We start from the raw sequence: 24,725 nt of genomic DNA, 5'->3' as shown, positions 1-24,725 counted from the left end.
GGGCATTGCTGCCAGAACCTCAAGAGTTTATTCTCAGATTATCAAAACCTCATTGGAGTCTAGGATATTTTTTCACATCATAAGGTTTTGAGGAAAAAGAAAGCTTTGGGGCATAGAATGTCCCGGGTAGTAGAGTCCAGAATTTATGTACTTGTGTGTGAGTCTTAAATAACCTCCCTGGATTTTCTTAATTACTTGTATATGTGGCTCCAGATCCAAGTCCTTAAACAGATTGATTGTCCATCTCTTGTTGAAATAATTTGATTTAATTTGGTAACTTCTACTTATATTCTATGACACACCCTTCCTAATATTTTATGTTCCAAAAACATTATGAGGCATAATCGAAGTGGAGTAAAACAGAATAATTAAGAAAGTTCTGGAATAAGACCAACTAGATTTTCATAGCAGCTCAAGTTTCAGTGGCTCCATCCCCATGGGCAAGTCCCTTTGTCCCTCTAGCCTTAGCTTCTTCAGCTAGGAGATGAGGATAATAAAACTATCAGTTATACAGGGCTGTTAGGAAAAGAAGATGAGTGACTTCACTTTATGGCTAGTGCTTATGACTGGTGGCTCCTAAGAGTTCAGAAATTTTCTATAATTTCTTTAGCCATATCAGAATTATAGAAATATTAAACAAAAAAATTGTCTAAACTTTTACTATTTATTAGGATCGCTGCACTCGAGAGAACTGCAAGTACCTACACCCTCCGCCCCACCTAAAGTCGCAGTTGGAAGTTAATGGGAGAAACAATCTGATTCAACAGAAGACTGCCGCAGCCATGTTCGCCCAGCAGATGCAGCTTATGCTCCAAAATGCTCAGATGTCATCCCTTGTAAGTTATGGCAGTCTTTGAAAATTGCCAATGCATGTGTGGCATCTGCCAGTACATGTATGCTATCCTGGTTGCTGTATGACTGTTCTAGTGCGAGCTGCTTTGTGAAAGCACATATGCTGACATTAGAATAACTGCAGGGCCGTTGGGAAGTGTGGTACAACAAGATTTAGAGCAATGCTTTGGGCTAATTGCTGGTCCAGAGCTGTTCCTATGAAGGAAGCAATCACGTGTTCCATTGAAAGACTGGTTGCACTTACAGAGGGCGTAAGTTTCTTTCTTCTTCTCTTCTTCTTCTTCTTCTTCTTCTTCTTCTTCTTCTTCTTCTTCTTCTTCTTCTTCTTCTTCTTCTTCTTCTTCTTCTTCTTCTTTTTCTTCTTTTCCAAGACAGGATTTCTCTGTGTACCCTAGATTGGACAAGTGAAATAAGCAGCAAGTTAATGAAATCTGAATAAAACTTAGGGTGTATACAATAAAAATATGTGAATACCAGCTTCTTGGCTCTGATACATCTGTGTGTAAGAAGAATACAACCCAGTAGTATTATACTTGCATAGCATCCACAAGACCTTAGATTTCATTACCCCCACTGTTAAAAATTAAAATTTAAGGTTATTTGTGCAGCCCAGTAGTAGAGTTCCTGCCTACCATGTTCAAATCCCTGGCATCTCACAAAAATGAGAAAGAAAAAATTCTGGATAAGAAAAAAAAGACAAGTGTCTTTCTTATATTTTTGAAATTTTCTAAATTTAAAATTACTTTAAAAGATAACTTATTTAATAGCAATCACAAAACTGGCATTGTGGCACATGTCTGTAAACCCCAGCATTTGAGAGGCTGAGGTACGGCCTCAGAGCACCAGTCCAATGCCTTGTTTCATGGAACCTGAAAGCCAGCCATAGGGTAAATTAGAGGGAAGAAAGAAAGACAGCTGTGTTCTTCCTATTCAGCCTGTGAGTCCCTCTCTGTTCTGCCTGTCCTTCCTCCATGTAGTGATGCTTAGAGTGGCTCATACTTACCAAATAAAGAGTGGTGCTTTAAAAGAAATGACTAAGACATTCATTGAGTTTTGAATGTTCTTCAATTGTGCTTTCTAATTTGATTCTCTATAAGTTTCGTAATAGGCTATATTTACCTTTTTTTCTTCAGTGGGGGAAATTTCAGATCTCAGGCTTAAGATAACTCATATGACTCACCAGAGTACAATTTACTTTATTGCATGCTACAATATATAAGTATTACATAGAAGACGCAAAGGAACAATTAGAAATTGGTTCTCTACCTCATATTATTTAGTGAAACTGTCATGATATAATAAGTTGATGTAGATTAATTTCTGCAGCTATTTGCACAAAAATCTCATCCTGAGATGGTTGGTGTACTCCTCCTCTATGGTCTAGGAAGTGTGCTTTTTAGAGCTGTTGTAATTGAGCTAATGTGTGTAATGTGAAGTGAAATTTATCAGTCTCATCTGGAAGAAAACTTCTTAATATGAATCCCGATCTTGATATTACAAAGGTAATGTATAATTTTGCTTAATATCTGTGGCACCGACTCTGCCTATAAACAGTTCTCTTTATCTCTTTTAATCACCCCTTACTAATAATTTGGTACTTATCCTTAGAACAAATTGTGTTTAAAAATTCCAGTCTTGTGTTTGTGTGATAGCACATTAGTAACCATTTGTATCACTGGCTTGAACTTCAGGTCTTTCCACAAAGCATACTTTGATTTGTTTCTAGGATACCAAAAGAGCTCGTCTGCCTTTGGAAAACTGAATATAGCTTGCTTATTATAAGCCCCTAGATAAAGGGAATGTCAACCTGCAAAGAAAGAGAACGAGAGAACAGATTCTGTTCACTGTAACTGAACAATGAATAAAAACCACACCTAGTCAATTTAGGTGGAATGCTTGCTTCAGCAGGCGAGTTTGTTCACTGCATTTAACAGGTCTTTGCTGACATTTGCTACTATAAAGATGTACTTTTGAGAGCATTTTGTTGGATTTATTAAGAAAGTTTAGCAGGTAGAGGAAACAACGTGGCTCCCTAGCATTTTCCAATGCATTTAAAAAGCCACTGTTTCTGATGTGCTCAGGCTCCATTTGCATTGTCGGAAGGGAAAAGAACACTGTAGAAGATAGTAGAAGTAGACATACCAGAAAACTCTGAAACAAAGCAAAATTTAAAAAAAAAAACTCAGCTTCACAATGAAGAATTTTAGTGATAGAAAAGGATTCTCACTACTACAGATGATGCATGTACATATAAAGCAAATATAATGTTATTTAAGATTTACATATTTTTCCTCAGACATGCTGTATATCTGTATCTGCATCAGGAAATTCCTTTATTTCTTCTTGACATACAGGTGACCTTGACATAGTAGAGTACAGTCACCTGATGATTTATGTAGAGTGTGTTGGCTCAGCACATTTGAGGTCCCATTGCAATGTGGCAAGCCCTCTGGCTCTTCCATATACTTTCCATGGCTTTCATTGTGACTAAGTTAAGGAGGCCAAAGCACAGGTGCTATAACCACTCCATGGTTTACCTTCATCTTGAGTATCTCAGATTCACTCATCCAGTGTCTCTTAGGACTGATGCTCATCATTTTAAATCATAGTTATAGTTAATAAATATATTTCTCTAAAACAGTAGTCTGTCTTAATGTAGTAAGGAATGAAGTAAGTATTGTAGCCCCTCAGAAACAAACAAAAATTGAAAGTTGAAGGGTAAAGGGGGTGTACTAATAAGCTATGTGCTTATAATTGTGGGCCCCAGTGTTTTCCGTGTTTATCTTCTTTATTTAATGTTTGGATGAGAATAATTTTGAGTAAGTGAAAATAAAATTTGGAAATACTTATTTACTTTTCAGTTTTTGAAAATCAGTAGTTAAATAACTTACAATTTAAACATAAGAAAATCTCTTACAAGTTATATCCCCATTTTGAAATTTTATATTAGAGTTACAACTTTGCACTTGACATAAACTCTCTTTATTGATATGTTGATGCTATAAAGAGCAGTTATTGTCATGGTGCTTTTATAAAATTCACTTTGACAAGATGGGCCAGATATTTTCTGGATTAAATAGAAAAGGAAACTATGTCCATTTAGTACCAGAACAAACTGGTACTAAACTAGAGCCAATTAGGCCCTGCCCCAAACAGCTGTAATACTGAAAACATAGCTAACCAGATCCACAATTGGATACTGTAGTTTACTGTGGAACTTAATGACAGATGTGTAGTAATGAATGGTGGCCAGACCAGTGAAAAATGATTTTACTCCAGTAAGAATATCCCTGGCTTATCATAAACCAGTACCAAGAGGCATATTCCCACTGTCCCACTAGTATATTCCCACTGTCAGTTTTAACATGTAAAGTAACACATAGCTTTCTAAATAGTCTGACCTAGTTTTATTTTGCTAGGAAACTACACACACACACACACACCACACACACACACACACACACACACACACACACACACACACACACCACACACACACACACAAATCTAGTGATGACCCTAAGGAGATTGTGATGGTCCTGATTCAAACTAGCTTTGGTCATGTCATGTCGAGCTGAACCCAAACATCCAACAGAACTCAGTTTTGAATACACACACACACACACACACACACACACACACACACACACACACCATATCACACCACTCCACATCATATCACATATATAACTAGAGTTTGTAGGAATAATGATGTAATAGGGGAAATATCAGCAAAGTATAAAACTTGCATATAATGATATATAACATCGTAATGAAACCCTACATTTTGTGCACTAATTAAAATTGAACACATGATTAGATAAAAGGAGTTAATATATTTTAACGAAAGTTCTGCAGTTTTTGTAATTAGTTTTCCATCTTGAAAGATGTTGGGAAAGCTACAAGAGGAGTTGATGTGTTCTTTGTCTTGAGAGCCCACCTTTCTCACTACATAGTCTCAGATACAGGCTTCACAGAGCCTAGATTCACTCCTGCTAGCAATTAATCGATCCAACATATTTGTTTAGATGCTTCTTCATCACTTGTTTATGTTATGCACCTTAAAGCTCCTTTATATTAAAGTGAAGTTTCTGTCTAACAACAGTAGGTTTGCTGCTGTCCCTCAGCTGTTAGTAAGTAGGCAGTGTAAGTGAGATACATTCCTTTAACAAATTAAATAGAAATGCTACCCTTTTGTCAGCAAGTGCAGGTGCTTGTACACTGTATGGTTTGCAGTATCTAGTTTCTTCGATAGTGACAAATCTCAGCATCCTTCCTTTCTCCACTTTCAGTATCCTCATGGGACACATTAGAGGTAATCTGGCCATGACCTGTTCTGCCTCATCCTCTGGGGCTGGTTAGCTTAGTTTGTTCCAGCTTGATACTAATGAGACCACGTGACGTCCTAGATTCACTACTCTGCTCATAATTTACGTTATGAGCCAACTACCTCCAACTTGTCTGTTGTTGATCCCAAGTAAAATGAAAGGCAGTGTGTCTGGGGGAGAGGGGAGGTGAGGGGGGAGCTGGGAGGGGTGAAGGAAGGGAAAATTGCAGTTGGGATTTTTTGTATGAGAAAAGAATGAATTTTAAAATGAAATGTAGGATTTTGGAGGGTACTATAAAATCTTTTATTCCTTAATTGAAATTAAACAAAGCAACTGGACAGTATCATCTATAAATAATTTTTTGGGCAAAATTAATGTCTTACATAGTTTAATACAGTTTAGAAGTTTGCCGCTGAGAGGGCTGCCAGGAGACCATGTGTAAAAAACTGTGGTTGCCCTGGAAATTTTAAATCTGTAACACTAAGTTCTTAGCTTGCGTTTAAGGGGTGACTCAAAGTTCATTTAAGTCCTTCATGTATTCTTTTAATTTAATATCCAGTGGGTACTTGTTATATTAGTAATGAACTAATCTCCTAGAGACACAGTTTGTAGTCAGAAGTTGTAGATTTTACCATATGAGCTCATTCATATACAGAGTCGTTGGAAGCTATTCACATAGAAGCAGAGAATAGAATCATCGTTACAAGGAAGAATAGTAAAAAGAACAGATGAAAGGCATAAGTCATTGGTTAAAATTGGACTATCAGATGAAAGGCATGGTATTTGTGCATATTATATACATGCAGTATACAATTCATGTCACAAACTGTATCTTTAAAATAGTTTTCACTTTCCTAGAGTGTCATTATTATCATAGGGTCATCACCAACAAATGATTTTTAGATTCATCCTTGCTCTTTCCTCAGAATAATCAAAATTGCCTTGCTTGTGAGGTCTCAGGCTGCCTGCCCACAGAAGGAAGCATTTGCTCTTGTCCTATGCTGATCTGAGTTTGGGTTCCATTGTGATTTCTAGCTCTCTATTGCAGCGTCTCCTTCCAACAAATAAGGGTAGATCTGAACTATGGTTTGTTCCCTCATTTGTGCACCTCTTTACTCGTGATAGTCGCAGTAGTCTACCTATCATTTGTCTACTTGACTACCTTTAACATTCCTTTTTACCAAAAGACAGCTATAATTATTAAGGTTAGAAAAGTCAGCTGTAGTTAAGGACAATTATTTACTGTTAAATCCTTAACTCTTTTTTCCTCAGGTCTCCCAAGAGTCAGGGTGGCTTATTATTAACAATTATGATGAGCATATCAACACTACTATCCGTTTTCATTTGTTTATAAACTTAACTCATAATTGTTGTGGTACCATTTGACTAGTCTGGAGATTACCTGGGCCTTCTGCAGCTTGCCCTTTGACTTCCTCTGTCCCTAGAGAGCATCACTCAGTAGGTGACCAAGTAAAAACTAGGAAACACAAGTTATATCCCGCAGTGCTCTGTGTGAACAGTTAGTAAAGTTGGGGAGAAACTAAAGCTATGCAGAGGAATATGCAGGCTATCCTGATGAGACCTGATAGGCCACCCCCCACCTCCCCCGACCCCGTCAGCGGTCTAGGGGAGGGGAATAGGGCAGAAGAGGAAGGCAGGCTGGGAAAGCGGAGATAAGAGCGACGAGATAAAAATCGGGATATAGCATGAATAAATTATAATAAATAATTTTTTAAAGAAAAAGATAAGGATCCATTTTTTAAGACTTTCTCCCAACTTTTAGGGGGAATTTCTTGAGTCCAGGCTAGTTTCTAGACTGTACAAGTGCCCCAGGAGGCTTAGAAATTTGTGTGATAGGAGAAAACACTGCTAGACACTGAGGACAAATAATTGTCCAGTAATCTTGTTTCTTAACCTCTGCTACAGACACTATTCATGATTTGCCAAAGTCAGAAGGATAAAAACACAAACCTCTGGTTCTGGGAGAAAACATCTTCTCATATTTTCAAATATTAGGAAATTATTTACATTCAGCTTTAAACATCAGAGGCAATTGAAATGTCTAGACTACTCTAGGCTCTACAGAGAAATCAGGTTCTTTAGTGCTGGGGGATGTGGTTGAGTGGTAAAGTGTGCTTAGCATGTACAAAGCCATGGGATCGCTCCTCAGCATACATACATACAAGCCCCCTAACTTTTTTCTTTAAAATAAGCAATAACTTACAGATGGGTTTAAGTTAATTCTATTGACATGAAAGGCTGTAATACACATAGAAGCAGGATTAGCTTATTGCAACTGAATTCACAAGCTTACCTAAGGCTGCGTGACTTAACCCTTGCCTGTTAGTCAGCTAAGCCATTGACTCTTCAGAGTCATAAAATGGAGTAGTTAGCCTGGGGCAGAGGTGGTGCTGAGGAACAAGAAATGCTTCTTTGAAAAGAAATAAGCTGCTCAGCAGTTCCTGCCTTTGCTCCAGGCTTGCAATGGGAAAAACTCCCTTCTCAAAAAAGTGTTACAGAATAAAGTTTATACTCAAAGAGGAAATGGTCATAAAAGCTACAACACTAATTTTAAAATTGGATATGGCTAAATATTTAAAAAGAACTAAACATCTCCAAGAATTGTTTTACCTTATTAGAAAGGTTGCTTATTTACAGATTTTTTATACTGTTACAAGAGATAACAGACCATAGGTAGATTTAAATGGTTGTTAAAAAAATAGAGAGAGGTTAGAGCTATAAAAGAAAGCCTTGCTTATGTAAACATTAGACTTGGCTTTTGATTAATTAAATAAGATATTTTTTAGTCTGGAAATCCAACCACCCCTCAACCTTTGTTCAATAGATTCTAGTTGTAATGTTTTCTTTTTTTCAGTTTTAGAAAAAACAAAAATTTAAAAAACAGCTAGAATTCGAGGTGACTTCAGTGAGAAAATTCCGTAAAAATCTGAGGGAAAACAAATAGATGCAAACATGACTACTGTGTGGTTCAAATGTGGATTTTTTTTTTTTTTACTTTCAAAGATTCCTGCTGATTTTGACATGAGCATGAGTCGTTGAATTAGTAAGAGCTGAGTTGTCAGGTCTAGTTCCTGAAGGTGACGAGAACTTTGGCAGGTTCCTGCGAACTATTCCATCACAAGACTTAGCTGGATTTGGTCAGCCTAAGGCTATCTGTCCTCAAATCCGAGAGCCCTTCCCTAGACTTCCCCATCATCTTTCTTGGCATATAGTGTGGTCCCTTCATCTTCAAGTGCCTTCTCCCTTGTCCGCAATGAGTCTAGTTTCTTTGAGCTGGATTCTTTTCTTTTCTTCCTAATAGAGTTCTTAACTCATTTAATACATTTACCTAAGGTGAAATGATAAAGCTGGAGCACTTCCATCTTGGCCAATTGGGCCTTTGGAGTTTCTTCAGGCAGCTTTGCTAGTGCAAATTTGAAGTAAGGATGCAGAGTGAGGTAGGGATTCTACAAATTGTCCCTGCTGGATGCAACAGATTCCTATTCTCCTTGCATTTGGAGATAACCCTCTGACTGCAATTTAGCAACTGTGAGTGCAGCTTGATTTTTCCAGTGAAAGAAAGAAAAAGAATGCAAGAAAGACTACATGCATTTAGTAAAACACAGCAAGATAACCACCAGATATTAACTTATTAAATTGCTATTAGAAGTATATAAGTAACATATATTATTTATTCATTAAAAATTATTTTTTAAATGTATCTTCAAGTGTATCTACAAGTCATTCTGTACGTATTCAGTACTCTTGGGAGGGCAAGAGAATTATCAATGAAAATGATAACCACATTGAAAAGGAAAGATGCACACATGTGCCATGAGCTGAAAAGCAGCACAGTAAAGTGATAAAATGTGCCATCCCTGATGCTAAAGGCAATACACATATCCAGTCTCTTTGAAAACAAGAATTTTAAAGAGAGACAAACTGGGAAACCCCTTTACATTTCTAAGGTTTTTCTTCACTAGTTATGCTCTAAGTTATGGACCATATAATCCTGCCATCTTATTTCTTCTTCCCTAACAGGGATCCTAGTAGCATTTCTGGGGCCTCCTTTTGAACTATGAGTATCATCTGGCTCCTAGATAAAGACAAGGCTGAGCAAATCACATTCATTTATGGAACAGAATCTGCAGTTAAAAAGAAAATAGTAAAATAAAATGACAGTGCTATTCTCGTTTTAGGTAGATAGTAAATTGTTAATCCATTCATCTTATCTAAATTACTCTTTTCTTTTTCAAGTCTTCCATAAATAGCTGTAGAAAGAAAGGACATGGCACTACTGGGTGACTGGTACATGTGGCAGGACTGGCAGCCTTAGAGACAAGCATTATAGCTGACAAGAGGGAGGAGGAGATAGGAAGAAAGGGGTTTTCAAGAGTACACCAAGTTCACATTTAAATGCATGGCTATGTAAGGAAACCAATATAAATTATGTGTGTATGTACTGTCATTCATTGGTGAAATTATGGCTTTTTCAAAAATGAGTTTATCAGTAAAATTTATGCCTATAGAGAGTTGTTGTTTTAAAAGACCCTCTTATATGGAAATTAGTAAAAGACAAACATGTCAAGAAACAGTGGCTGTGTGTGTGTGTGTGTGTGTGTGTGTGTGTGTGTGTGTGTGTATTTCACATAACAACAATTGATTTAAAAAGAGGCCATAAATTTTAAAGATAATAAGAAGGGGGTATATGGGAGTATTTAGAAAGAAGAAATAGAAGGGAGAAATTATATAATGATATAAACATATATGTTTTAATATAACTATATAATAAAATGATATAATTATATAATCTCAAAAATACACAACAAAAATCGTGGCAAAGTGTGATATGGCTTTGGAAATGCTGTAATGCTTTTGAGAATGCCTAGTGTAATCAGTAGTAAGAATGGTATGTTTAGCCCTAATACCTCATTTTCTCTCTCTTGACACAGGCATCTTTTCCTATGAATCCATCAATGGCAGCTAATCATGCCATGGCTTTCAATCCTTATGTACATCACCCTGGGATGGGCCTGGTTCCTGCTGAGCTTCTACCAAATGCTCCAGTTCTGATTTCTGGAAACCCACCTCTTGCACTGCCACCAATGCCTGGCCCCAAACCAGTTCGTACAGATAGACTGGAGGTATTAATGAAGACATATATACATGCTTGTAGCATGAATGTTAACTTTATGGATAATTTACCATTTTCAGAGTTTAATTTGTTGAATGTTTTAAATAAGGAATCTGAGAAAGAATGTTAACCATTTTTTAACTTCAGTTAGACCTTGTTCTGAATTGAATGAATTGTTGTGCAGTAGGTCAATGTTTCCAGTATACTCCCAAATGAGCCATTGTATAGGAAGTCTGAGTGAGACAGTTCTCTATACCTGGGCTGGAGCTCTAAAGACTGAGAGTACTGGACTAACTCATAAGTCTCTGCTTTCTGGAATGGTAAACTGAAAAAAAAAAAAAAAGAACCTACCATTCTACAATTATAAACTATAAAGTTATATGAATGTAGGTCATTAATGAATTATATCACATTTCCATGTTAAAAAATGATGTTCTTTATAATAAATATCACATGAAACTTAAAGAATTTAAAGGAAAGTTCAAACAGCCTTTGGTTTACTGGCATTCTTTAGTTTTCCTTTGATATTCTTTGTGCACTAAAATAAATAACTGGTTGACTACTTAAAAAGTTGGATCCATTGGCAACCAGGTGAATACCTGCTCATGTATTATAATGGAATCTGAATGGGCACATGCCTTAATGTGCTTTCCAAGTTGGCTGTGTAAATCTACTGGTGCATTGCCATGTGATAAACACCCCAGGCCTTAAAGGAATACTTATACTTGAGGGGATTCAAACATGCTTTTCAGTAATGCTTTAAAGTCCTTTCATGTTTGCATGAGGCAAATAGACACTTGTATCTTTGTGGGAAGTGTGTTTGTCTCCCCTTGGAATAGAAATCGTGTTCTTATTCTTAAGGTGGATATTGGTTTGTATGACCCTTCATCGTTTATAGGTTATTTCCTACATAAATGACAAAGTGTGTATGTGGCTCTCATATCTTTGAGGAAGGTAAATAAAAGCCAGTCATCACTGGGAAATGTATGTGTTCTTGTTTTATCCTTTTTAAGGTTTGCCGTGAATTTCAGCGTGGAAATTGTACCCGTGGGGAGAGTGAGTGCCGCTATGCTCACCCTACGGATGCTTCCATGATTGAAGTATCTGATAACACTGTGACAATCTGCATGGATTACATTAAAGGGCGATGTGCCCGGGAGAAATGCAAGTACTTTCATCCCCCTCCACATCTGCAAGCCAAACTCAAGGCAGCTCATCACCAGATGAACCATTCGGCTGCCACTGCCATGGTAAGAGTAGGTTGGGACTGTGGGTTTTCTGCTTGGGGGTAGATTATTCATGTAAGCCTACTTTGTATAATATTATGCATAAGTGACTGGCTACTCATGAGTGCTTCTTAATACAAATAGCCAAAGTTATACACTAGAAAAGAGAGAACCAATTTATTCTACTTTATATGCTGACTTTCTAAAGATAATTACTTGAAAGCTTTATTAATGATTTCAATTGGCTATTCTCTTTCTCCCAATCTTAGAGAACGGTAAATTATATTATTTAAACAGTAAATTATTTGGAGTGCCTCTTATAATCTGACTTGCCTGAATATTCAAAAATGACAATGTTGCCTCTGTATTCTATGAGTCACTTTCATGGGCACTCTGCCCCTCACATCCTTAATGTCTTTTGAAAACATAGCACTTGAAAGATGGGGTATTAAGTAGCTTCTAATTTCACAAAGGTCAAAGTTACCTTTCCTGTCTGGTGGTATAGTGTAGGCAAAGGGAAAGATCAAGGCAGAAGCTTGCCATAGCTTCAGTGAGATTTTGACCTGACTGAAAGAAAAGGCCCAAGTTATGGAGAAAAGTTAGTTCTGATTGATATCACTGAAAAGTAGCAACTAGAAAAAAATAATTGAGTGACACTGTAATGTGAGAGGTAAAAGTTAGAAATATTCAAGTGCTTCACAACGATGAACTATTTTGAGATGCTGCTTGCCACACTCTTTGCTTATTTGATTTTTGCTACCAAATATCTTCACTCATATCCCCAGTGAGGGACAAAGCAGGATAAACTTCAGGTTACCTGGGTAACCCCAAAGCCCACAATCACTATGGACCAGATTATACAAGCATGCACTCTTCAAGTTGGCATGAGAGAAACGTGTTTTCATAAGAGAGAGCTCCCTCCCCATCTAAAAAAAAAGAATAACATGGTTTACTTTTTTAAAACCTGGCCATGGCAGCTCATGCCTATAATACTAACATTTGGGAGGTCAAGGCAGAAGGATCGTCATGATCTTAAGGCCAGTCTGAGTTAAAGGGTGAGACACTCAAACCACCCCCCACAAGATGAATTAAAAAGATTTAGAGCAGTGGCTCCCAATGGTCCTAATGCTGTGATCCTTTAACACAGTTCCTCGTGTTGTGCTGACCCCCAACCATGAAAATATTCTTATTACTACTATGTAACTGTAATTTTGCTACTGTCATGAATAATAATGTAAATATATTTGTGCCCCAAAGGTCTTAGGTCACTCCTGTAAAGGGTCATTCAACCCTTAAAGCTTGAGAACCACTGATTTATAGCATTTATTTATTCTTCCACTTTTCTACCTCTTTGGAAACTTACTAGGTGTTTTATGAGTCTGTAAAGGCCCTATGCATTGGTAAGAGAAATATTTAATTATAATATAAGGACCACTGAATCAGAATTAGGCATAAATGTGTGAAGAGAGATACCAGTATTAAGCCGAGAGTACTACCTTACCAGGATCTACAGACTGAATGTTCAAGGCCTCGGCTCAGTCTTGAGTTTGCTGGATAACACAGCTTTGGTTCTGATATTCTCTATTTTCCAGAAAAAGGGACAGCCTCCACTTATACCAAAGAGAAATCTTTTAGGTAGCCAAATAAGGAGTCTCTTATCATTCATGTTCCTGAATTCATTTCACCTCAATGGTTTAAAAAAAAAAAAAGGACATTTTGAATGATAAATTATATCTTACAAATTAGGATTTGTCTCTGTTCGTAGAGAAAGTTGAAAATTATACATCATTAAAGCTACTTTATTTTCATCTGACTTATTTGGATGATCAAAATAATGTGTGCATCAAGGGATGAGTTCTCAAGATTGCTAAAAGTTGGGTTGTGGGGTTGATGAGGGAAAATGGTTGAAAAAGATAATTCTGTTCTGTCATGGTTTCCCAATGATGACTAAACTTGTGGCCAAGCAGAAGTTAAAGCATGTGTCCAGGGACAAAAATGGTCTGACCTAGGTTTTAGAACAACATGTATCTATCCCTGCCTACTGAGTTCTGTATAAATAAAGAAGCACCCTGACTGCCAATCAGTCAGGCTGCAATAGTCCTCTGGGGGGAGGGAGGGGAGGAAAGGGGGAGGTGGATTCTCAAAAGAAAATGTAGATCACTTGAGGCTTTCAGTACCTGTGGGTATCAGAATGTCATGACGTAACTCTGAAGCTTGGAAGGCTGGCTCCTCCCTCCACAGAAGCCTTCCTGTGCCCTTAGGAATCTGGAACACACCTCAGTGTTGCCAACACTTGTTGAAATAGCACACAATTTGTTGAAGGAAAAAATGCAGAGTAATGTTAAACTTTTCCAATGAGGCCGGGCGGTGATGGCACACGCCTGTAATCCCAGCACTCAGGGAGGCAGAGACAGGAGGATCCCTGTGACTTTGAGGCCAGCCTGGTCTACAAAGCGAGTCCAGGACAGCCAAGGCTACAAGGAGAAACCCTGTCCTGAAAACCAACCAAACAAACAAAAAACAAAAACCCAAAAATCTTTTCCAATGAATCTGATGTATGGACAGCTTTGAATAATAGAAGCACAGATCTGAAAGAGTTTTTAACATAAAAGAGGGACTTAAAGTTCTGATAGTCTTAAAGTTAAAATTTAGAGATAGTTAATCAATCAAATGCTATGTATTAAACTGTGCAGAGAGCCTCTATAGATGAACAATGCATACATTTGACATTTTACTTAAATGTATATGATACAGGCGTGAGATTGGTGGTAGGAAAGGGAAGACCCATCTGTTGTTTCCTTACAGGTGAGGTTCTAGATACAGTTGTAAGATTTGTACCCTAGGCCTTGGACTAAATTAGATTTGATTTTGTGGGAATACAATAATGTAATGCCAAAGTCTCTTTTATCGCCACCTGCCATTTATTTCTACATCCGTGTTAGGACTTTAATGGGCAGAAATCTTTTTCCTCTTCTTCCTGTCACTTCTGTTCATCTCATTTCTTCTGTTTACTAAGTGAGCATATCTGAGACATTAATTGTATATGACAATTTCCCGTTAAGAGTTTTCTGCCACATCCTGCCACAAGTGTCATGGATTGGAGACATTAACAGGCCCTTTCCCTTTATACTTTTGTTTTGTACTAAATTATTTTGCACTGAAACTGCTAATCTCTGTAGTTGTGTGCCCTGCTGGGTGGCCACTACTCATGGAAAGGCTTGTCCAGTGCATAACCTTGTGGTGGCTTTCCAGGCTGTATCTTAGAAACCTGGCACTTTTTTGGTTTGAGTACATTTTTTTTACTTCTTTCCTGATATTAGTAATTAATGCATCACTTCTCCATAGGCCCTGCCGCATGGTGCACTTCAGATGATACCAAAGAGAGCAGTCCTTGAAAAGGCCAACGGTGCCACCCCAGTCTTTAATCCTGGTGTTTTCCACTGCCAACAGGCTCTGGCTAACATGCAGATTCCGCAGCCGGCATTTATTCCTACAGGTGAGAGCACAGCTCGGGGAATCCTGAATGTAACAGTTTGAGTATGCATACTACTGAGCATCTTCCAATGGGCTTTTGTCGGAGGACTGTTTCCATGCGTTTAGACTACAAATAAAATAAAACAATTGCATTTTATTTGATATTAATCTAGAATAAAACATGTGATTTGGGAAATGAATGCATTGAAATCAAAATAAGAAAGATATAAATATTTTTCTTTTTAGCATCTCTTATTATTTTTGTTTCTGAAGGTTGGTTCACTTGGCTTAATCTCAACTAATTCCTTAACTCTTAGTTAGTATTTCACAGATAGTAATTATCTGTCAGAAGAATTTTCCAACTTCAATCTGTTAAAGTTTTGTAGTCCATATAACTACGATATAACAAAGTCCAGTAATTTTTAAACCTTTAAATGTATGGTAACTTTACAGTATATGCAAAATAGGTAGTTTTAGCCTCTACCTCTTGGAAACTATTATTAAGTGAAAGTAAAGCATTGATGATGTGTGGAGCAACATAGTGCTTGTCTATCATGTGCAAAGGCCTGGATTTAATCTCACAGCCAGAAAGCTGTGAGAATTTTTGTTTTAAAAAAGCCTTAACAATTGAAGGTATGATTTTCTTTAAAAATAATTTTATAAGACTTATAAATTACAAAAACATGCCTAGATACATACTGTTGTGTATTCAGACATAGGGAAAATTCTAAATTGATCAGTTAGATGATTTTGAGGGATGCCATGAAAAATAACAGTATTTGGTTATCGGCTGCAGTCACTGATCAGGTCACCATTTATAAGGCACAGACATTACACATTTATAGAATAGTTTCTGGAGAGGAAAAATGGAGTTCTTTGACAAATTTCAGTCACTTAGAAAAAATGACAACTTATGTCTAATGATGTAGACTTTTCTCCTAAACCTAAGAAAAAATATATAATGCCACAAAGTAGAAGAGAAAATCCAAATGGTTTGAAGTAGCTTTTTCTTTCTTCAGCCATCATGGCAGTTTCCATATATATCAGATTACTCCAGTTTGGCTGCTTTTCAGTTTTTCTCATAGATAAAGAATAAATTTGGTGGCCCACAAGGTCCAGCCAGGGATGGTTGAACGTGAAACAGTTTAAATTGTTCATTCTAGGTTTACTTTTCAATTTTATAGAGACTGTACGTAGAAGTTAGACATTTGTTTTGCCAAATTCGGCACATATAAAACCCAGTTTTAGTTGGGCATGATTATGCATGCCTGTAATACTAATACTCAAGGAGCTGACTCAAGAAAATATTTTTTGAGTACAGGGTCAGCATGGATTAGCTAAATAGTAGATGTGAGGCCATCCTCAAGTTCACTTTCTCAAAATTAAAGTATGTAAATGCACAAGACATCTCCCAAATACCCTCCCCTGAATTAATAGCAAGTGTAGCTGAGACTATCCCTTAAATGGAAAGCCAGTTGCCAAATAGACCGCTCCTCAGTTTCAGTGAGGTACAAGACACATTGTGAATAGATTAATTCTTTAAATACAAGACAACGACAACAGACATGAATCATGGGAAAAGGATGTGTGTAATAAATAAACTTTTATGAATAAAATTTTAGTGTGTATTTGCCTAGAATAAATATATAATTTAAGTGAAGCTATTCCATTAAATAAAAAGTAAAGTTCCTTTTTTAACCTATGAATTACTTTTATTACCTGGGTCTGCGATCTTAAATCTAACCTGTAATTATAAGCATGGGTGATTACTGGTTTGCATGTGCTGGTTAATTGGTATTGCAAAAATTATCTTTCTGGGTAAAATTCACTTCTATCTATAAGGCCTTAATAATGAATTCTCTCTTTTCTTTACTTTCCACGCTTTTCTGCATGGTGTACAGGGCCAATAATGTGCTTGGCACCCGCTTCAACTTTTGGTAGGTTTTGTACAAAAATTCTCGACTTTCTCTAACCTAAAAATGTCTCTAACCTATAAAATGTGTGACCAAATGATGTGAGTGGACGTTTTCTGGATATTTAAGGTTTAGTGTGGTGTTTTCTGGAGTTAAAGTAGACCTATTTCTCAGGTCCTAGTAGGTTGCCAGTGTAGCCAAATTCTAACCCTACCATTTCCATTTCTATCCTAAAAGTAGAACTATTTTTAAATGTTTCATTCCATAGTGAAACTGAGTGATTTTCTTGGCCTTGTATCTGTTATTTAAAAATACATTTCAAGTGTATAATTTATAAATTACAATAGACCAATCTCCTCCCAAAGTTATCCCCACAGTGTGATGCAGTCATTACGCAGATATTGAGAAAGGATGACTTAAGCAAAGCTAGAACATTCTGCCTTTTTCTGTGGTAGATTCTAGAGCATTCAAAGATGAAACATCATCTGCGTAGAAATTACGCACAACAGAATCATTTCAAAAGTAACTTGGAGTGATTGTGTAATTTTAAACTACCAGTCACATCCCCTCAGCCTTTTGGCTAATATCAAGTAGAAGAACCAGTTATACACAAATTCTTTAGTTAGCCACCACCACAATATGGCAGCCATCCCTAAGTCATTTTGTATTTCACTAACAGAAAAGAAGACGAGAAAGCTACTGGGGAGGTCACAGTTCCTATAATCTTCATGGGAGCCAGGAACACAGATAATGAGAAATTTTGTTTTGTTTAAAGGAAAAAAGAAGGAACACGTATTAGCATCTCCTATCAAGCCAGTTCCTCTCGTGTTAGAGAATTTGCAGCAGCTTGGCCTCCATCCAACTGGTGGCCTACAGATTATGCAGTTATCAAAATCAGGAGAGGTCAAAATGATAACCACACAGAACAACACAAATGAAGCAGGATCTGGGCCCTCGCAAAGGGAGGAGGCATATTATTGAACACTTAGCTGTCCCTGTAGTCATTAACATTACCTTGATAGTAAGAGGAACATTCTAGGAATATAAGTGGAAGAACAGACTTCTGCAAGTTTAAGAAATGTGTCTCTGTTTTCACCTTTTGTGACCTGTTTCTTGGGGCTGCTTCCTTGTCCTTTCCCTGTCAGAGCTCCGCTTACGAATGCAATTGCATGCTTTGGCACTGCTGCTTTTTGCACAGTTGCTGCACTTCGAATGAGAGAAACATGAGTGTTTTTAGAATTAGCATGTGTGGCAATGAAAGGTGGCTGTAGGAAATAAGTAATCAGAGATGGGTAAAGGGGACAGTTTTGCTTACCTTCATTTTGTCAGTAGACTTTCAGAAAATCTGAATTTGACTGAGGTAGACATGATAAATTATCGTATGTGTGAGCCTCCCATTCACACATTGCCAGTCACACATTAACTCCCTGGTTGGCTTTCCAAAATAAACTGGAAATTAGAAAAGCATCCAAAAGCTTTGAACATGAAATAAAAAGTAGCCAAGCAAAGGAAAACAGCCCCAAAGAGATTCTGCAGCTGCTAACCATTGTAGCTCTAATATTTGCTATGAAGACAAGATGTACTGTGAAGCACTTGTGTATTTGACAATATCTAAAATTTCCAAGGAACTTACCAAACTGAATACATAGTCCATTTATTTGTCATACCTGCTCTTTACCCACATACTTATCAACAGAACCACCATTCTTTTTATATGCAGATCAGGTAAGTACATGTAAAACTGACGTTTGTACCCGAAAATCTAGTTACAGCACTTGTCAATGAACCCAAACACCAGTTGATAATTCCCTAATTAATTTTGACTGTGTAATCCAGTAACTTGTCTGCTCAACTAGCTTTAATAGGTAGCCCTGGTAACAGATTTTTTTCATATGCATTCATTACTTCCTGAAAATCCAGCCTTTTGAATCCCCTATGATGTTATTTTGGTCAAAATGTTAAGAATGGCTCCATTTTTCTTAATGGTAACTATAATTGGCTTTCCCCTTTTCTCTTTTTAAATTTCCCTCCATTCCATGTTGTGCTGCTTTGCACTGATTGATTGCATGCTGCACCCTGGTGTATATCCATCCTGATACTGTTACGTGGCTTGTTGCTGGAATATCTACTACGTCCCATTCCATCGTATCTGTCATGGTTGTGTAAACGCTTCACCCTTCCATGTGTTGCTTCCATGATTTCCTACTGAAAGTGCCCATGATGCACGGTGCTACACCTTCCACTGTGCCTGCAGCAGCAACACCTGCCACCAGCGTTCCCTTCGTTCCAACAACTACAGGCAATCAGGTTTGGCCATTTATTTCATCCGTTCTGACCTAGATAATCATGTGTTGAAAGGACACAGTATATGCCTTTTGGATTGGTGAGAGTTATTGGTCCATATGTTGATTTGTTTCTTAGCTAGTTGTTAGATTTGGAACTTTTATCTTTCTGTATAATTAGAGTACTGTATGTTGTTTTCTATTCATCTCAGAGTTAATTGGCAGCATTTTACTCATTGTTAATTGGTAAGCAGATGTTACTTGTGTTATTCCATATCAAATTATTGCTACCACACCAATCCTCAAATGTATATGCTGTACTGAATATGTCTTAAAATGCTTACTCATCCTGATCAAGAGGAAAACTTATGTTACTACCCCCTCTTCTTTTTTGGTTTTTGTTCTTGAGCTTTGATTTAGTAAACACATCACCTTTACTCTGTGTTCCACTGGAAAGAAAGCATGCTATCACATTTCTTTCCAACGAATGCATATCTTTATTATCACCCAGTGATTATGTCAGAATTTCTTTCTCCTGTAGACATTAGATGTGCTTGTGTTGCTTTGATTTTCATTTGGTTTAGGTTTTCTCTTGCAGAGTCACAGACAAATGACCAATGTTTAAGGAGTCTGGAAGTAGTGAGGCAATTAGCACAGTAGCTACTGAACACTGTAGTGCCAGTTCTGCCTCATTAAAGTACTGACTTGCCCCAGGCTGCTGCTTACAGTTCAAGCATGATAGCCACGAAGCACACAGAACTCATTTGATGCATAAACCACACTCCAATCTGTGGTCTGCAAAGTTGACATGGTGGAAATAGTAAATATGCTTACAGTTTTTGGTGAAACTGATCATCGTTATTGGAGTACCGAACTCAAGCAGTGAACAAAATAAACGGGATTCTCCTAAGAAACTATTTTAATCTAAAATCTTTTTTGCTACTATAGATGCCCCAATTATCAGTAGATGAACTGAATAGGAGCATGTTTGTTTCACAGATGTAGACGTTACCAGTAGAACAGTAAGTTTCTTTCAATATTAATAGATGATAGTCATAGGTTGTATCTTTTTTATTCAGTTGTATTTACTAAGGTTTGGTGAACATTTTCACTTGAAGCTTGAGTGTGGCTGTGCATTCAAAAGTTTCCAAACTGAAATTGAACTGTGTGAGAGAAGACTTGAATTTTTGGATGTGGAGATGACAGCTATTTACTGTATTTTTTTCTAATGAGCTTATAAAACTCAACAATGTTTTCCTCTAAAGGGGCAATTTTTTTTTTTTTAGCCAAAACCACAAATCAAATTTGAACTTTAATTCTTTAAAATTTTTGTTTCTTTGTTTGTTTTTTAAGACAAGAGTCCTCTGTGCAGCCCTAGCTGCCCTAGAATTCACTCTGTAGGCCAGGATGCCCTCAAAACTGCCTTCCAAGTACTGGGATCAAAGGCATGCAGCCTGATTCTCAACTTAATTCTTTAAACTTTTAAGCTTCACTTTTGTTAAAGTAAAACAAAGTAATTTGTCCGAATTTTGCTGATATGATTACATTAAAGACAGTAGGTGTTATGTTCTTCCCTGAATCAGTAGAGAAAGCTCTGCTCTTTCTCTATGTTGCATTGTGTTGTTTTATATGTAAGTCAAGCAGAATTGCTCTAGCTGTTTTGAAGTCTGAATGACATACAAAATAATTTAGTCATCTAATAATTATTTTTACTCTTCTTCCCCCCCCCCTTAACCCATGACCTCTTCTTTGCCTGGTTCAGGGACACATACTTAAATTTAAGTAGCACACACCTAAATTTAAGCAGGCATTCTCATGTAGCTTGTCTGTTGATGATACTTAAGAATCCTAGAAACTTAACAAGCGAATCTGTTTTGAATTACAGTGTCAGTGTAGAACGCTTGAAGGTCTCCCACCTGCAGTCTGGCATTTGGGTGAAGGAGGTAGCAGATATGCCTGCTGCTGGCCTAGTTCCCCGTCTCCCAGCAATAGGGTCCCTAATCCTGTTTCAGACGAATCCCATAGTTGTTGAACACTAAAAAAGCAGGTCCCCCCAGTCATAAGGAATGTTCTCAAAAAGACATAGAAAAACTGAAGTACCTGGTAGTTATAATTATTGCACAGGTGTTATTTGGGACAGTAGCAACTTGGGAAATCCGTAGATATGACAATGGAGGTTTGTCCAATGCTTACTCAGTTCTCATAGGCCACTGCACATCAAGGTAAAGCTATTCAAACATAGTTTACATAAAATATGTTTGGCAAGACTTTTTTCTACTTGATTCCTTTAGAAAATGAGGTATTTGGCAGCATATAATCACTTTCACATGTAATAGATGTTCAGATTGTCTCTAAATAACAAAAAATGTCTCTGAATAATAATATATGACTTACTCAGGATATTTCTGCAAAGGTGTAAGATAGTTAGATAAAAGTATAAAGTTTTGTTTAGTATTGGACATATTCAAAGTATTTGGTGTTAAGTATATTTTGGGAGGATTACATGTGTGTTGAATAAAGTGAACTGATATTTGGATGATGAGCAAAAAAATTTTGACACTGTCTAGATAATATCTTAAATACAGACCATCATGGGAACCTCCCGTAGACTGTCCCTGCTATTTGTCTGTTTAGTGACTGTTTGCGTTAGCCCGCTGTCACAGACAACAGGGTCTGAAATTCAGAGTGGGAACTCTCTTGGTTTAGCTCACTGATAGAAGTGGGATAATGACTAGTCTCCTGACACCCTGTTCAGGAACCCTCCAATATTTCTTACTGACTCTCTTGTTTTGTTTTCTATTTCAGTTGAAATTCTGAGCAGCAGAGTTACAGAATGTCAGCATCTCTCAACAGGAAACTCCATATGGCCTTTCTATATATATTCTTGTATGTCTTCTACCAACACAACAATAAGTGTGGTGCAGTCAATATATTAAAGCACAGATACCAGTTGACAAATCCAAATTTTAAAAACCTGTGGAGATGTTAAAGCAAACAGAAACTTAACCACTGTGTGTTATGTTATGGATTAATTGTACGTGAATTCGCCTATAGAATGCAACCATATAACTTTGTCTTGTGTATGAATTATTAGATCCATATTACATGAATTTTCCATCTGATATGAATTAAATTTTTTGGTTTTTTTCAGTAATGATTTATGCTGAATGAATTTCCACAGTGTGCTGTAGGCTTACTGTACATTCTTGGTGGATAAATTCAATTTTTGAAGTGTTACCTTACTGTTCTGTTTACAGGATAGTCTATTGGATTGATGTAGAATGTGACTAATAGTTCCAGTACCATTTCCTTCATTGGTATATTGTATTAAATTGGGTTCTGTTTTGCTTTTCTGTGCTATAGTGTTTTGTTGTTTATACGTGGTGTTTGATTTCAATTAGGATGTTGTAAGTGGGGAACAGAAGTATATGTGATTGAAAAATATGACAAATTCATGTTAATACTCCTTAAACAATTTTGTAAGTTTCTTGAGGCATACATTTAGAAGCCTCACTTTTGAGGGTGCACAAAACCTGTTCATAAACCTGCATGTATAAAATTTTACCTGTAGATCTGGCCTTATACAATCAATAATATACTAAATTCTTAAAAGAGAAAAATTTTACCTGCATATGATAAGAAAGTTCAAATGTTAAACTCAAACCATTCCTCTTAAATAACTTGAAAATTAAGTATTCACATTTTAATAAATTTCTTAGCATGTATAAAAATTATGTAGAGTAGCTGTTACATTTATTGTGTCACAGGAATCCTATCTCTCAGCTTGAGTGTCTTAAATTGAGCCATTTGTCATCTTCAGCTGAGATAGTTTAAAGGTATACTAATCATAGTTTATAAATCAAGCAGAGAGATGTGGGCATGGAGAGAGTGTCTAATGTACTGGCAGAAAGTGTGTAAAACCTTCTGCACAAGTGCTATTTTCCAAATGCAAATGGCTCGTGCTCTTTAGATTCCTCTTTAAATAATAAGTAAGATGCAGTCTGGCAAAAGTCAGTCCAGGTGGAAAGAGAATTGTTTCCAAATGAGGCCTTACCTCCCCAAACCGACAGTCTTTTTTATTGATCACAAAAGTAGGCTGAGTACAGGTTTGGAGAAATGGCAGGGATGCGGTCAAGAAGACACTGAAAATGATTTTGAATATGCAAAGGAACTAGAAAAGGTTTCCACAATTGTCTTTCACATTACTTTAGCTGAGTTTCCAATATTTCTAAAAACAACACTGAAGTAGCAATCATTAGTTCTATATTGGCAAGTGTTTTTCTGCCCAAACTTTAACTTCAGAGCTTTTTGGGGGAGGAGTTGTGATGGTTTGTCATATATAAACTTACTTTGTGTGTTTAAAAATGATAGTCACTTTTAGCATCCTTTGGCTAATAGAGAGTAGCAATATCCCATGAGGGTATGAGTTCTTCTTACTAATACTTAATAAATAATCTTACAAATATAGTAGTCCATCAGTTTCTGTGACATATAGTATACCTCTTCTTCTCTACAAAGTTACTAACATTACTATTATTATAAGAGGGAGGAAATATTTTCAACAGCTTAAGTAGATTTAATACTTTGTACTCAATACATATTCTCCCGCTGGAAACTATAAAATCATCAAATTTTTATATGTATAAAGGTTGTTTTACTTCGTGAAAATAATAAGCATAGAGAAAACATTTGGGATAATATAAGACAAGTAATTGGATTGATTTGCAGAACAGTGGAGCTGGTAAAGACTTTATTGCCTTTTCCACGACTGATAAAACAGAGAGCCAGGCCATGTGACTTGCCTAAGGCGGCCTAGTCATGGGAGCCAATTGTTCCTCCTTTTTACATCTTCCTTTGGAACATTTGAGACTCTGACTCAAAACAGATCAGATTGGCTCAGAATACAAAAAAAAAGCAAAATTACCTCTGGTGGTTTGTATCCTGTTGATGTTAATTATACAGGTGAATCCTGGTCCCCGGTGATTTCTGAATAGTCTCATGTTTATATTGGGTCTTTGTTAACTATTGCCTGAAGTTAGAAACTGAGAGTTGTCTGTCCTTTTACCTGTGGGCTTTTTGAATCACTTAATTTGTGTTTTCCAAACTCATAATTCTGGAAAGAATGTGCCTGAGCTAGCCTAGATGTTGCTCTTCATGGATATGAGAATGTTTTGTGCAAAATGAACTTTTTGTAGTTTGACATTTTGATACAACATACTATCTCATTTAACTTGCTAAACTTTTGACAAAGATCTATGTAGATGATAGCGTCCGAGTAGAGCTGTTCTCGAGTTGCTCTAAGCACTGGAAAACATTAATGTTGACTTATTTTTAGGAGGTTCAGTGAGGAGCATTCAGGGTAGATGTGTTTTGGTGGGATGAGTTTCTCTAACATACTGTTGGCATTTTAAAACTTGCTACGTATGTGAGGCTTAAGGGAGCAAGCTCAAAACTCAAACATCTTGATCGAATGGAAGGGAGTTTTGAGGGAAATGAAACTTTTAAGATTGCACTCT

At 36.9% G+C, this 24,725-nt stretch overlaps 1 protein-coding gene across 8 annotated transcripts in view; it reads left to right on the top strand.

Annotated features, from left to right (window-relative positions):
* Nucleotides 1–24,170, top strand: part of Mbnl3 (muscleblind like splicing regulator 3) — a 94,754-nt gene extending 70,584 nt beyond the window's left edge. For 4 of the 8 annotated variants that reach the window (XM_051142537.1, XM_051142535.1, XM_051142538.1 and 1 more), the window contains 8 exons: nt 672–836; nt 10,133–10,324; nt 11,328–11,564; nt 14,886–15,036; nt 16,916–16,951; nt 19,140–19,234; nt 20,158–20,231; nt 22,015–24,169. In XM_051142537.1, coding sequence (XP_050998494.1) covers nt 783–836; nt 10,133–10,324; nt 11,328–11,564; nt 14,886–15,036; nt 16,916–16,951; nt 19,140–19,234; nt 20,158–20,214 — 822 coding nt within the window. In that variant the 5' untranslated portion in view covers nt 672–782 and the 3' untranslated portion in view covers nt 20,215–20,231; nt 22,015–24,169. Of the gene's footprint in view, nt 1–671; nt 837–10,132; nt 10,325–11,327; nt 11,565–14,885; nt 15,037–16,915; nt 16,952–19,139; nt 19,235–20,157; nt 20,232–22,014 lie in introns of all 8 variants that reach the window. The other 4 variants (XM_051142530.1, XM_051142532.1, XM_051142533.1 and 1 more) reach the window with 4 other exon arrangements.
* Nucleotides 24,171–24,725: the final 555 nt, after the last annotated feature.

This window comes from Acomys russatus, chromosome X (genome assembly GCF_903995435.1).
Source record: "Acomys russatus chromosome X, mAcoRus1.1, whole genome shotgun sequence".
NCBI classification, from domain to species: domain Eukaryota; kingdom Metazoa; phylum Chordata; class Mammalia; order Rodentia; family Muridae; genus Acomys; species Acomys russatus.
This window is presented reverse-complemented; position numbering and strand designations above follow the sequence as displayed.